Raw genomic sequence first — 14,643 nt, 5'->3', positions numbered from 1 at the left:
AGGAATCCTAGCCTCCTCTTTCCTGCAATTTACACTTTTTAGCGTTACTAGTCCGAGAAATTTTCTGCAATGCCCGTGTTGCATACTTAACGTTTTTCTCTTTCAAGCATTTTCCATATTATTTTGTGTAATGAACGTTAACTGGTCACATAATTGATTTGCTTGTTTGGTTTTTATAATGGGAAAAAATGTATGATTTCAATATTGTAACAATTTTATCATACATGCCATACAACATATTATGAGGAAGGATTGGATTAATTTCCAAACGGACAAAGCGGAAAAAACCCAGTACAAATAAAACAAATCTTCACTCAAACTTAAACTATCCGGGTGAAAGTTACTAGCGTATTTCCTTAGTAGTTGGCGGTATTTTAATTTGTGCTTTTTGATTGGCACAATATACGTAGCAATGAGGAGAAATAAGCTTTTTAACTTCGTATTTATCTCTCTGTATATACCTATAAAAGCTTCTATCTTTGATACCGATGTCTTAATTAAAAAAAAAAGTTTATTAATTTCATTGGATATTCTAAAAATATTGAACACTTCAGCCTATCGCAGTCCACTGCTGGACATAGGCCTCCCCAAAATCGCGCCAGACATCCCGGTCTTCTGCAATCCTCATCCAGCCTACACCGGCACTCTTACGTAGATCGTCGGTCCAACGGGCCGGAGGACGTCCCACACTGCGTTTGCCAAGACGCGGTCTCCACTCCAGGACCCGTCTACTCCAACGGCCATCGGTCCTGCGATACAGATGACCAGCCCACTGCCACTTCAACTTGAAGTTATTGAAGTAAACAACAAATATATATACAATATATATATATATATATATATATATATATATATATATATATATATATATATATTCCTCTCGTGACCATGGTTGCTGCAAAGTAGCCAAAACATCGGGCATATAAAAAACCTAACAAACCACGATAAAATCCGAAAAAGTTGTTTCATTATAATGAGTGAAATTCGCGCAAATATTATAAAACAACATTAAAAGTTTGCTTTGAGTATCAGTTTTTCTCTGAATATCAAAGTAAGATTGTCGTTCATCTATGCTCAGTCGATAAACAAAATTGTACTATTTTTTTTTAATTAAATAAATCATAAGGAGACATGTTCATTGACTTTTATTTGTGTCAGAAATATTTTATTCGATTTTTCAGACAATCTATATAAAATGTTATGACATAATATTACTAAAAATATATATAAAATACATAATAAGCAATTATGTAGTTTATATAAGCCTGATATATAATTGCTTGTCTATGTAATAAGCTAGTACTTATTCCAATAATACGTTTTACCGTAACGCGATTAAGTACGTTGCAGCTTATTCTCATATAACGACTTTGAAACAATGTCAAATAAATTAGTTTAGACAGAAATGTGCTTAGAGCTTAAAATTAAAATTTATAAGTCTGTTTAGTAATAAAAAGTAATCATACCTGAGTCCTAAGGATTGTATAATATGAAATATATAAAGAAGTTTTTGAAAAATGGAAGACAAAATCTGTGTCATCCCGAATGGGGAACGTCAACCTTACAGAAAATTATCGCAAAATAATATTGCTTTCAAGCAATGAGCGTTGTATTCCTGTGGTAAGGTGATCAGATCACCTGAGGAGAGTGGGTGTAGGGTCGGCAGCATGCTTGTGATGCTTTTTGTGTTGTATGAGCCTATATACTATAGTAATTGCTTACCATCAGGTACTTTTGTTTACCGACCTAGTTATATATAAAAATTATAAAGTAGTAATACAAAATACTATTTTCGTTCATTTCAAATACGAACAAAAGTGACTCTCAAAACTCAATTTAGATTTGAAAATTTTAAACCTTTTTTTTTAAATATTATATCAAAAATCGACTGCTCCAGCGGGGATCGAACCTCCATCTCCGGGTGACCGTGTCGGTGCTCTAGCCAATTTTTTGATATGATATAAAAAAAAAATGTTTAAAATTTCCTAATGTGTAGGTAACACAAAAATAAAATCATACAAATTGAAAATTTTCTTACAAGGCTGGCAGAATAATTCCCCGAATTAATATTATGCTATATCTCAAATAGACTTAAAGCGCATTTTTTAAGTAACTGTAAGAAAATGAAACAAAAACTTCAACGTTAGGTTAAATAAAGTATAATTCTGATTGAGTCGACTGCACGGCAAGTCAAACTGACCTCTCTCCTATTGTTTCAAGTAAGCATAACCCAGTATAAATAAAGTTTTATTTTTACAACGGTCTTTATTTACGGCTAAGGTAGTCTACATACTGAGCTTCTTATCTGCGTCTCTTAGAGCCAGGTGGTTGTGATCGTAGCTTGAAAATCGCCGAAATGTTCCGAACTAGTGTACCAAAATGATTGGTTCTTCTCGAAGTTAAACTTCACGCACGATTGACTTGGAGAGTAAGCTGGTGAATGCGTGACGAGAGCGTTACGAAAAGTGTGATCGGGCGAGGCGAAGGGAAGTTGAGAGGGAGATATAATATAGTAAAGATGGAAAGAGAGAGAGTTACGTTTCGTAAGTTTTACTTCAGTCGTGTGGTCTAAAGCACACTCGATTTTTTTTGTTTTTGTGGAGTTTCTTGCCGATTCTTCTGTGTTAATTCTCCATTCCAAATCCGTAGTACTTTATTTTTAACGGTAATTAAACTTTTTGTTTGGAAGATGACGATTAGAACGCGTTTTTGAAGCCACTTTGAATAAAGCTATTTTTGATTTCGATTCTAGTTATGTTCAATATATTGCGGGGCAAGGTTTGCATAAAATAAAATTGTGAAAATTTAATAAAAGTATACCTACGGTACGAAATTCGCTGGATGATGAATCATACGAACGATGTTAGCTTACACAAACACTCGTCTGTTCTAAGTAAGGTAATAATAATACCGGTGCTAGGTGAAAAATTAGTGATGTAAGACATTCTTTATAATTAATCTAAACTTATATTATAAAGTTGAAAACATTAGTTTTCTTTTTTATAGCCCATTAACCGAGGAAGACTATAGGCTATTTTTGTCTACAAATTTCTGCTTCAGCCTGTATTATCCCACTACTGGGCATAGGCCTCTTTCCCCATCAATGAGAAGGATGAGAGCTTAATCCATCACGCTACTCCAATGCGGGTTGGCGGATATATTCCCTACTTTGAGTAACGATCGCTATCAGGTGTACATGATAACAACCGGGACCGACGGCTTAACGTATCTACAAATCAATGCATGTAAATCCTTGAGGCACAGTTAGTCTATAATAATTTGAAATTAACAATAACAGACGACTTCCTAACCCGAATAAAAAATGTAGTAATTTAAATTAACTTCATTAACTATTCTGTTAATCTCTAGGCTTCGACAATTAAGTTTTCGTGTCAGCTAGCGAAAGTTTGTTACAAGTTTAATTATAGTCATAATTACTTAACAAAGGAATATCCGTTGTATGAAAACTTTCGTTGAATAATAATTATTTAATTAAAAATAAAGTTCAATCAAGATAAACGTTAACTTTGTACCAAGTAATTTTTACTGCTGTTTAGCTGCCCCACAATTTAGCATTTTATATTATTTTAACAAATCCAAACTAATATTCGCGTCATTGTCTGTTGCGCTGGCGGTCGCGGGTTCGATACCCGCTCACGACAGACATTTGTATCGACCATATAGATGTTAGTCGTGGTCTGGGCGTTGTGTTTGTGTATTGTATGTGTGTCCGGACCCCAATACAGGAGAAAATCCTACTGGGGGATCCGTTGAGTGTGAAGCGGTTATTAATTCTTATTCTTATTATAATATTATAATGCTGAAAAGTTTATTCGTTTGTTTGTTGGTTAAAACGCATTAACTTATATAACTACTGGTTCGCCTAAAATAATTATTTTTGTGTTGGATAGCTTATTTACCGAAGAAGGCCATTTTCCCCTCAAATTAATGTCTGTGGAACCACGGAGCACAGCTTGTTATAAAATTCTGTTGTCTGTCTGTTGTTTGTATAGGGTGCAAAAGTACAAATCAGAATTTTATGCCCGTTCCACTAATAGATTTAGTGATCATTGGATGGAATGTGACTGTAATTAAAAATATTTTAAAAATTATATACTGCCTTGGGACTGTCATCGAATGTTTACCTTTCAAGGTTAGGTTAGGTTACTCACTATTTCACTCTAAGAATCAATCGTTCTAAGAATATTTTTGATTGATACAGTATTTTTTTATATATACAACTAGGTCGGCAAACAAGCGTACGACCGATCTGATGGTAAGCGATTGCCGTAACCAAGAGGTGCTTGCAACACCGGAAGCAACGCAAGCGCGTGGCCGACTCTACTCCCAATCCCCCTTCTGGATTCTGGTCACATTACTTACTACAGGAATACAACACTGCTTGAAAGCAGTATTATTTAGCTGTGATCTTCTGTGACGTCTGTACTTCTCGGGCTGCTCCAGATTTTTTCAGTTATTCGGGAAATTATTCACAAGCACGCAGTTTAGCGCGACGTGACCATTTCAATCATGGGCGTGAAAAAGACAGCTCATCTATAAACAGCCTTCGTTCAACGTAGAACATGTAATGCGGGTCACAATCCCGTGCAACTAATGCCGCATTCACACGTTCTTGAACATCTCATTCAGTGAATTAGCTCCGCTATTGTTAATCAGACCTACTTACTATATTGTGCAGTCTGAACTGGCTTTAGTATTCGCATTTAATTGAACATTTTTTTATCATTAAATGTCATCTGAGACTATGGAGGGTAGGAAAACGAATACGAAGACTCGGTTTTTACATTGTAAAAGTTTTAAACCGACTTCAAAAAAGGAGGAGGGCTCTCATCGACATTCGGCATTCGACCGTATATATATTTTTGACGTATGTACGGGAATAACTTCGTCGTTTATGAACTGATTTTGATAATTCTTTTTTTGTTGGAAAGGAGATATTCCAAGCGTGGTGATATGGAAACTAGGATCTGAGGATGGAATCCTAGAGAAATTGAGGGAAACCCTTGAAAACCGTAGTGACGACTTATGCGTTTGTTAATTTTTTCGCCTACTTACGTTGTATTACTTGTCGATGTAATTGAAGTCGGTTGTTTTCGTTTGCGAGCACACACAATTATTATTTAAAAATTTTGAGAGTAAATAATTTAGATATTTTTATTTTAATTAAAATTATCATACATTATATTTACAAAACATTTCTGCATATATTAAATATTTTAAGCTAGCTAACCCGACAGACGTCTAGTTATCCTGGTTGTCAAACGTGTAAAGTATAAATAAATAATATTTCAAAATATTTCACAAAATGCTAGGTTAAATTGATAAAAAAACCTGGCATGAGTGATACCTGGCATATTAATACTCTTGCTGTTCATTTAGGATTTTCTACTAACCCCGATATCAGCAAGGTGATGGAAAATTCTGCACGTCTGCTTAATTATGATTAGACAGCCCTAAGTATGAGTTATAATGTAACAGTTTTATTACAAATTTGACGTACATCCGTAAATAAAACTACGAAACATTTTATACGTTTCATCCTTACTTTTATTAGGTAATTCTTGCTCGAGTACCCTCACGCAAGTCTCGATTACATGTTTGACCACGCACGACGCACACACGCAAACGACTAATAATCATAAAGAATGAAAACACATATAAATATTCGCCGCTCACAATTTCGTAGCTTTGATGGTTTATCCTCAAAGAAGTTGAATAAAAGAAGAGTAGTTGAGAACTTGGAATTATGAACTTGGTAATGTAATATTGCACGATTAGACTAACACAGCTGTTTTAAACCGACTTCCCAAAAAGGAGGAGGTTCTCAATTCGAATGTATTTTTTTTTATGAATGTTACTTCAGAACTTTTGATTGGGTGGACCGATTTTCACCATTTTTTTTAATCGAAAAGTGGTGCGTGTCATTTGGTCCTATTTAAATTTATTTGAGATCTAACAACTACTTTTTGAGTTATATCTGATAATGCGTTTTTACTATTATTTCGTCGACCTATGTTGTATTATACCGCATAACTTTTTGCTGGTTGTACCGATTTCGAAAATTTTTAATTTAATCGAAAGCTGGTGTTTATCTTGTGGTCAGATTTAAATTTCATCGAGATTTCATAACTACTTTTGGAGTAATTTTTGATAACGCGTATTTACTTGACTATTTTTTCATCTACGTACGTTGTATTACTTGATGATGACGTCCTTTTTTTTTCGTTTGTGAGCAAATACAAATATTTTTTTATTTTGTAATGCTTTATAAAAGGTTCTTAGGAATGTAAATAATTTAAAAATTGTACAGAACATTTAAAAATTAAATGAAATATAACGGAACACAGGAAATATAGTTGTAAGTACAGCTAATGCTTATATTTTAGCGATTTCTTATATAACATAGAAATTATATGTAGTATACGTGATTTAATTGAACGTCACATTTTTATTACTCTGTTTATTGTGAAAGCTTTATTTCTATTCATCCTTTAAAAGTATCTCTTATTTGCAGTCGGTTCAAGTTCCGACTGCATCGTTCAATTATAAAATAACGAATGCAATTCTAAACTCTTTTAATTCACCCATTATCAGCGATTGTCATCGGCTGGCGCGGCGCCAGGCGCTTCCACAGGTGTCTATTATTGAGTATTAACCGCTCGTTAGTATATGCACTTTGTCTTGCTGTATATATTTCATTTAAATTATTGTAGATAGAAATCAGAGGTTAAGTAATTTTTATATGTAATAGTTAATATTCTAAATGTCAAATTTTGAATTCGATTTGGATTTTTGATTTTTGAAGTAAAACTTCTTTACGTATGCTTTACTTAGGGTGTGACAAATGGTGTGATCGGGCGAGGTGAACGGAAGTTGAGAGGGAGATATAAGTTGGTGAATATAGAAAGAGAGGGTTACGTTTCGTAAGTTTTAATTCAGTCATGTAATCTAAAGCACACTCGTTTTATTTCGAATTACCTCATCTGAATATTACTCTGGTATTACCTGCAACAAAAAAAAAGTATTAAATAATAAGGATCGAAAAGTACATAATAATACATGGGGAGTGTGCCATATTAGGAATTTTCAGATATGTTATACCCATATATGCCCACAAGGTATGTATTGAATATTATCATAGTATATTCTATAGTTAACGAGTTATAGTAAAATTTTAAGTAGCTGATAGGTAAACACTGCTGTAAGTCCCATTATGAGTATTTAAAAGTTTTTATAAAATAACCAAGATAGTTTATTCACTTTGCACGGAATATCCCTTATAATAATAATACTCTTTATTGTTATCCGTTAAAAGAAACAACAAAATAATAACATAAAATGAAAGAAGTACAAAGGCGGTCTTATCGTTGAAAGAGCGATCTCTTCCAGACAATCTTTGGGTATAGGACACAAAACAGAAACTGCAGTTAGGAAGTAAATAAATAAATAATTGGCATGCGAATTAGAATATTTTAATAAAGTACATATAGATAATATATAATAATAAACATACTATATACATAATACTTACATATATAAATACATATATCATACAAATACCATACAGGCCATCATGACGTGTTTAGTGACAAATAGTGTAGTTTAAGGTATTTTTTGAAGGATCCCTTATTTTTGTGACTATGTTACAAAACGCCAGAGGTTTTAGCGTATAGGCTTTAGATACAATGATTTCTCACATTTTAATACTGTAGATTTCAAATGATTTATTTAGAAAAATAAATAAATATTCATGTGTATATATAACAATGATAAAAAACTAGGATAACGATATATGAAAAAATATAAAATGCATGTAAAATGATTACTTTTAATATTACTTTATTACTGTACATTTTAAATGTCTGTTTATATTTCAACAATGTAGACCACAATTGAAAACACTCAATGAAACACTCATTTCTCACTTCAAATCTATAGTTATTCATCCACAGTACACACTTTTAACTACATTGAATAAGTTACACTAATCACTTATACGCCACTTATCGAGTAGCAACGTTAAGCGCACTATAAATAATAACTAACTTCACTTATCATATTTATAGGAAAATAATCCTGCCAATAGATTACAAAGATGGCGACTGACCAATCAAAAAATTACTATCAACTATTTGGAAGATAGTGTCGCCATCTTCATGCTCTTCCGGTACTTCAAGAAATAATGACTGCAGTAAGAACAATACAATCTTAAATATTTTAATAATTGTTTGAAACACAAATTTAAATGCTAACAATATTATAACAGCTTTCAACACTTTAAAAGAATATAACATACTTATAACAATCTGCAAATTAAAACCAAGTCAAGTGTTTATGAATTTTCCTTCCACTTAGACGAAAAAACTTGCATAATTTTAGCTTTTCATCAATTCCAATGAACGAAAGACTTATTTAAATTTCGAATTTGTTTTTTAAATGAAGGTCCAAATTTAAAATTTCAAAATGCATTCTAAAATTGTTTTCTTTATTAAAAAAATACGAGTGAACTCATTGGCTATTCAGGTTGCAATAAGATTAAGCATTATTTCGTTGAGTGACCCTGCTTTCTGTTACAGGGGAAGTGGAATCGATTCACGACCCAAGTCAACTCTAAGAGTCAAGAGTACTATATAGTTATTTTTTTGTATATATTTTTTTTATATAACTAGGTTGACAAACAAGCGTACGAACCACCTGACGGTAAGCTGTTACCGTAATTTTTAGACGCCTGTAACACCACAAGCATCGCAAGCGCATTGTAGACCCTCAACCTCTCGACTCCCAATCCTCCCCAGGAGCTCTGGTCACCTTACTCACCACAAGAACACAATACAGCTGTATGTACATTACTTACACTAATATCTAACATTATCAGATGGCATCTTTGAATACGGACACTAAGCTAAACTTATTAGACGAAAAATTATATCTTCAATAAGGAAAACCACAGAGAAACAAAATGGATTTACCATTAACGTAAATTACTCTCTCCCAGTGCTCTGGCTGCCTAATTCACCACAGGAACACAAAACGATTTGCAGGCTGTATTGTTTAACTATTTTCTTTTGTAAGGTTAAGGTACTTTTCTAGTCTAGCCGCAAATTTTGAGTAGGATATTTCCTGCTGCGTCCCAACTAAATGAAACGACTCTTCATAGACTCTGCCATAGTTAATTTATGTCTATAAATAAAATCATCATTTAAATATATTAATATTGCATTATATAACTATGTTTAGTATTATAAAATGATTTAATTATGTGCGATAAACTTGCGTTGTTGATTGCGCACCTTTACCGACATATTTTTTCTATACTACTTCTATTAAAGGTTGCCTTGAAGAGATCGCTATAAGCGATAAGGCCGCCTTTGCATACATTATTTGTTTTTGTATCTAATCGTTCTAAAATATATTTTATTTTTTGTGTGTGCAATAAAGCTTAAAAAATAAATAAAAATCAATTAGCGTTTAACAGTCAACACGCATTAGCAGAATAAGACTATCTCTCCGGGATATCGAAACAAACACTAAACCAACAGACATACAATAACACACATCAGAACTATTTATATAAATGACTGTCATTAGCGGTGAACGACCGTTAGAACAACAGCTATTTACTGTTACCACTACGCTCACTGTCGTAAAATTAATTTTTGTATCACAATTGTGTCAACAATATGGTCGTGTTAATTTCCTATAATTGCTTTGTAGTTTTGTTTAATGAAAGATACAGATTCTAAAATGTATTTTAATCGACTGCAAAAGTAGTTCTCAACTTGACTGTATTTTTTATATGTGTTAACTCATAACCTTTAATCATCTATGAAGATAAATGAATGTTGCTAGGCGCATAACTCGAGAGTAGCTCGACCGGCTCGGCTAATTTATTTTTTTGTATGTTCCTTAAGGCCCACGGAAGGTTTTAATACAAAAAATATATACTATTAACTTTTGACAGAACGAAGTTTGTCCGGGCAACTAGTTATCAATAAATTGAATAGCCGATCTATAAGATAGTTATACTCACTTAACGATCATCACTACAAATGTAATTTATAAACAAACTATAAGTCATGATTACTAAATCAACAAACAATATAAAAATTGCTTTTTTTTAACTTTACGTATATTTATTGTTTTCTAATGCTTACATAAATTGCACTCATTATGATGAAAAAATTGTTGGTCTGTAAAGTTGGTTTACGGACGATAGTTAACGTGACAACGTCATAATAAAACATCTCCTCGGACGTATAGACCAATGGAGTGGAAGAGAGATAGATGCGGTGCAAGCCAAACTAAAGCACAAACGTGACGGGACAATGCGCGTAAGCTACAATGAGTCATCTTTTTTCGTACTTGCAGCCGGCGTTCATCGATTTATTAGACGTTGTCACGTCAAAAACTTTTTCAGATTTTATTATTTACGTACATTACTAACTACTTCTCTTGAAGACAAGCGTTGGTTATCATACAGAATAATTATTAAAATACATATTAATAAACAAACTGCAACCAAAATTCTGTTAAACAATAATTAAAATTAACGGCGAGCGAAATGACAATTCGGTAACCGATGTCATTAGCGGTGTCCAACTAGCGACGAACGCATTATGTTGAATTGTTTTCAAACCGATACGTGATGTTATACCAGATTCACTGGTTTTCATTTATTTTCATACATTTTAATAATTTATTTTTATAACTCATAAACCTAATAGTGTGTAAAACATTTGACTTAACTACGTACAATAATAAATGTCGTAAAAAGCGCAAAGCTAAACGTACTTAAGTTACTAATTTAACTTTTAATCACAGATATTTAAATTCAAATCAGCTTTCGTAGCTCATGAAACTGGTTCAAGAATGAAATACGCTTACAAAGCACGTTTAGAGACGCCATTTTTACACTTATCTATAGATTAACCATTCGAAAGCCAATATGAGATGAGCTTACAATAAATCCTCTACAGTTGAGAGTGCTTGGGACCACGTGGCTACTACAAAGTCTCAAGCCGACCGCACTCTATGACGCTGCCTTGTACGACTTTTTGGTGGAAGAGAATCTTGAATAAGTTGCATGGTGTTTTGTTTTCATACAATTTTTGAGTTTATACATATTATATACGACTTATAGGTGTAATAGATTAATATTTAATAGTATCTTATTATGTCCCACAATATTAAATATATTTAATACAATGCTTAAAATAATTCCGCTCAACAAACCAAACGCTCTGGTGTAGTCGTGCAAGTAGTCACCTAAGACATCGACGGTTTGTTGGTTCGATTCCTGTTCGGAATGGATATTTGTGTAGGATGTGTAACTTTAAAGACGAATGCATGAAAGGGAATGTAAAAGTGGGTATGCATGATGTGAAGAATGATTGACATTGACAGACGAACGTGTGACAGTGAGTTTGGGTGTGGCGCTAAGCGAGTGAAGACGGCAAGACGTGTATTTTTATTTTTCTGTGTATTTGATTAAACGGTATTTTAACGACTGTGGATTTTCTTGATTTTATCCCACAAATTTTGGGGGCTCGTCCGGGATATAAGTCAAGTTATCCAGAGGAGTCATCGAACGACGTAAGACGACGACGACGACGACGACGACGTACTGTAACGGTCGATTTTAAATTTAAATATACCGTATCTCAACCCATTTCTGGACTCAGGATGTCAAAGGCGGGCCAGGAAGCAGTGGTAATGAGTGAGCAGAGCAGGAATTTACTCCAGTATGCTGAGGATCTGGTGCCTAAGTTCAGCGGCAACGACAAAACTTACCCTGTCGCCAGGTTTGTGCAGGAGGTTGACGAAAATGCCGAAATATTCGGGTGGTCGGCGCTACAGCAACTCATCGTGGCTAGGCGGTCACTGGTGGGCACTGCGGCGCTATGGTTGAAGTCGGAAAGGCCTTTTAAGACGTGGGAGGATCTTAAGGCGGCGTTAACCAAGGAGTTCCCGGATACGTTGGACGCGAAAAGTGTGCATGAAATGATGTCGGCGCGCAAGAAACAAGCAAACGAATCGTGTCTAGATTATGTACTGGTTATGAAGGAGTTAGGAAGACGCGGTAAAATGCCCGATTATGTTGCGATCAAGTACATAGTTGACGGCATAGAGGATGACGAAACGCGGAAAATTATGTTATACGGTGTTACAACGTACAGCGACCTGAAAGAAAAACTTAAAATATACGAGCAGGTGCGGGAGAAGATAATAACGCAGAAACCCGATCGTGCTAAAGTTGCCTTGTGTCCTGAAAGAAAAATCATCAAGCATAAAAGGTGTTTTAACTGTGGTGAAATAAATCACCTATCAATAGAATGCCCTTATAAACGTAAAGGTCAAGGTATGAAGTGTTTCCGGTGCAACGGCTTCGGTCATTATTCGTCACAATGCAGGACCAATGACAGGCAAGAGACGACAACTACACATAGGCCGGGGATTGGCGGAACAGTTCAAAATAAAACGAATCATTCCGATCACTACGCTTCCGGAACAGACCGTGCAACGAAACAAACGATGTGCATTGAAACAACGAGCGAGCGAGACAACATCAGTGCCGAGAGCGAGCGAACGGACCCGAACACTTCTAACATGGCGGTTCGAGAGCGAGAAGTGTATCAGCTGACTTCACCTTACGCGATGTCACAACGATTACTGTCATCTGTATCAAATTCAAATATCAAAGACGTCATAGTAAATAAAAATTGTGTAGCGGTAGATATGAAAAAGCCGGTTAAAAATATAATAATTGGCAATAAAAGTGTTTGTGCGCTAATAGATACGGGCAGTGATGTTAACCTAATATCGTATAATTGTTATAAAGCGTTAAATGCGCCGGAGTTGGGAAAGTGCAGTGTAGTTATGCGAGGTATTGGTTGCAATAATATTACGTCGATAGGTCGGTTGAAAATTCCGATTACAATTGATAATAATTGTTACAATAGTACCGAGTTTTATGTAGTTCCTACAGATTGTATGCCGTACGATGTAATAATAGGTCAGGAGTTTTTAAGCAATATTGTAATGTTAATGGATAGTGGCAGCGTTCTCTTACTACCCCGTAACGAAGATTGGTTGCGAAATATGTCGTATTATGTTCCTAATGTTATGTTTTCTGTAGGCGAAGGTGTCGGTATGGGTACACATTGCAAAGTAAGACGTATGGTTGAAATGTATACACCAAATAAGACGAAGGAGGCACCTATCCAACTGAAAATAGTTCTGAAGGACGAAATACCAGTGGCCCAGAGACCGCGACGATTGGCTATTAAGGAACAACAGGTAGTAGACCAGCAGGTACAGGAATGGCTGGCAAATGGAATAATACGGGTAAGTTACTCTGAATACTCAAGTCCAGTAGTTTTAGTACGAAAAAAAGATGGTAGTCCTCGAGTTTGTATAGACTACAGACTGATAAACAAAAAGCTGGTAAAGGATGAGTATCCAATGCCTGTAATTCAAGATCATATTGATAAGCTATCGAATGCTAGAATATTTAGTACTATAGGCTTGAAAAATGGTTTTTTCCATTTACCTGTTCATGAAGATTCAATTAAATATACAGCCTTTGTTACACACAACTGTCAGTGGGAGTTTTTAAAAGCACCGTTTGGTCTTGCGGTTTGCCCTAAGGTTTTTACTCGGTTCATCAATATAATATTCAGAGAGTTGCAAAAGGTATAGTTATAATCTTTATTGATGATTTAATAATACCTTCAGAGAATGAGGAACAAGCTGTGGAACGTTTAGAGGAAGTTTTAAGGGTGGCTTCAGAGTATGGACTCGAGATCAATTGGAAGAAAAGTCAGTTGATATGTAAGAAGGTAGAGTACTTAGGACATCTAATTGAAAATGGCGAGGTAAGGCCTTCACCAGACAAGACGGAAGCTGTGGTTCGATATCCCGTTCCAAAAACAATCAAACAGCTCCATAGTTTTGTAGGTTTAACATCATATTTTAGAAAATTTATACCTAATTATGCATCAATTGCACAGCCTTTAACAGACCTGCTTAAAAAAAATGTATCATTCCAGTTTAATGATAGAGAGTTATTTGCATTTAATAAGTTGAAAGCACTGTTAGCTACCAACCCTGTGTTAAAAATTTATAATCCTAACTATAAGACTGAGCTACATACAGATGCATCGCTGGTGGCCTATTCAGCTATTTTACTACAGTGGAATGAGGAAGATGGCTGTCTACATCCAGTACATTATATGAGTCGAAAGACTAGTGCCGCAGAGAAAAATTACTCGAGTTATGAGCTTGAGGCTCTAGCTGTTATTGAAGGCGTTAAAAAATTTCGATGTTACTTGTATGGAATAAAGTTTAAAATTGTTACAGATTGCAAAGCCTTTGAGATGACGTTGCGAAAGAAAGATCTCACAACGAGAGTGGCAAGATGGGTGTTACTACTGGAGGACTATGACTTTGTTGTTGAGCACCGTGCTGGGGACAAGATGAAGCATACCGATGCACTTAGCAGGATACCCTATGTAGCGTTGAATCAGATGAGTTTGCATGACAGTATCAAGAAGGCTCAAGAGCAAGATGATGGTATTAATGCTATAAAGGAAATATTACAGAGTGGAACCTATAAGGACTATG

General features: G+C 34.8%; 1 protein-coding gene across 3 annotated transcripts; it reads left to right on the top strand.

Annotated features, from left to right (window-relative positions):
- The first annotated feature begins 1,426 nt into the window (after positions 1-1,426).
- Positions 1,427-14,410, top strand: LOC123665155. Of its 3 annotated transcripts, XR_006744994.1 has the most exons (4): positions 1,427-1,437; positions 8,346-8,349; positions 13,157-13,365; positions 13,756-13,922. XR_006744994.1 is itself a non-coding variant. In XM_045599500.1 (2 exons), the coding sequence occupies exons 1-2, from the start codon at positions 12,628-12,630 to the stop codon at positions 14,398-14,400; spliced, it is 759 nt and encodes a 252-aa protein (XP_045455456.1). In that variant the 5' UTR covers positions 12,609-12,627; the 3' UTR covers positions 14,401-14,410. The 3 variants fall into 3 exon arrangements, 2 of the variants coding, with proteins under 2 accessions (XP_045455456.1, XP_045455455.1); XM_045599500.1 differs by lacking the exons at positions 1,427-1,437; positions 8,346-8,349; positions 13,756-13,922 and adding an exon at positions 14,380-14,410 and having other exon boundaries at positions 12,609-13,365; XM_045599499.1 differs by lacking the exons at positions 1,427-1,437; positions 8,346-8,349 and having other exon boundaries at positions 12,609-13,365.
- The last annotated feature ends 233 nt before the right edge of the window (positions 14,411-14,643 follow it).

Source organism: Melitaea cinxia, chromosome 23 (assembly GCF_905220565.1).
Source record: "Melitaea cinxia chromosome 23, ilMelCinx1.1, whole genome shotgun sequence".
NCBI lineage: Eukaryota > Metazoa > Arthropoda > Insecta > Lepidoptera > Nymphalidae > Melitaea > Melitaea cinxia.
The sequence above is the reverse complement of the archived record's forward strand: the minus strand, read 5'-3'. Positions and strand labels throughout refer to the sequence as shown.

What these genes read in the sequence shown, in the direction of transcription:
- LOC123665155 (XM_045599499.1), top strand. Translation starts at nt 12,628, where the DNA reads ATGGCGGTTCGAGAGCGAGAAGTGTATCAGCTGACTTCACCTTACGCG. An exon ending in TGGCAAATGGAATAATACGG is followed by an intron (nt 13,366 to 13,755) that starts GTAAGTTACTCT and finishes TAATACCTTCAG; the next exon opens with AGAATGAGGAACAAGCTGTG.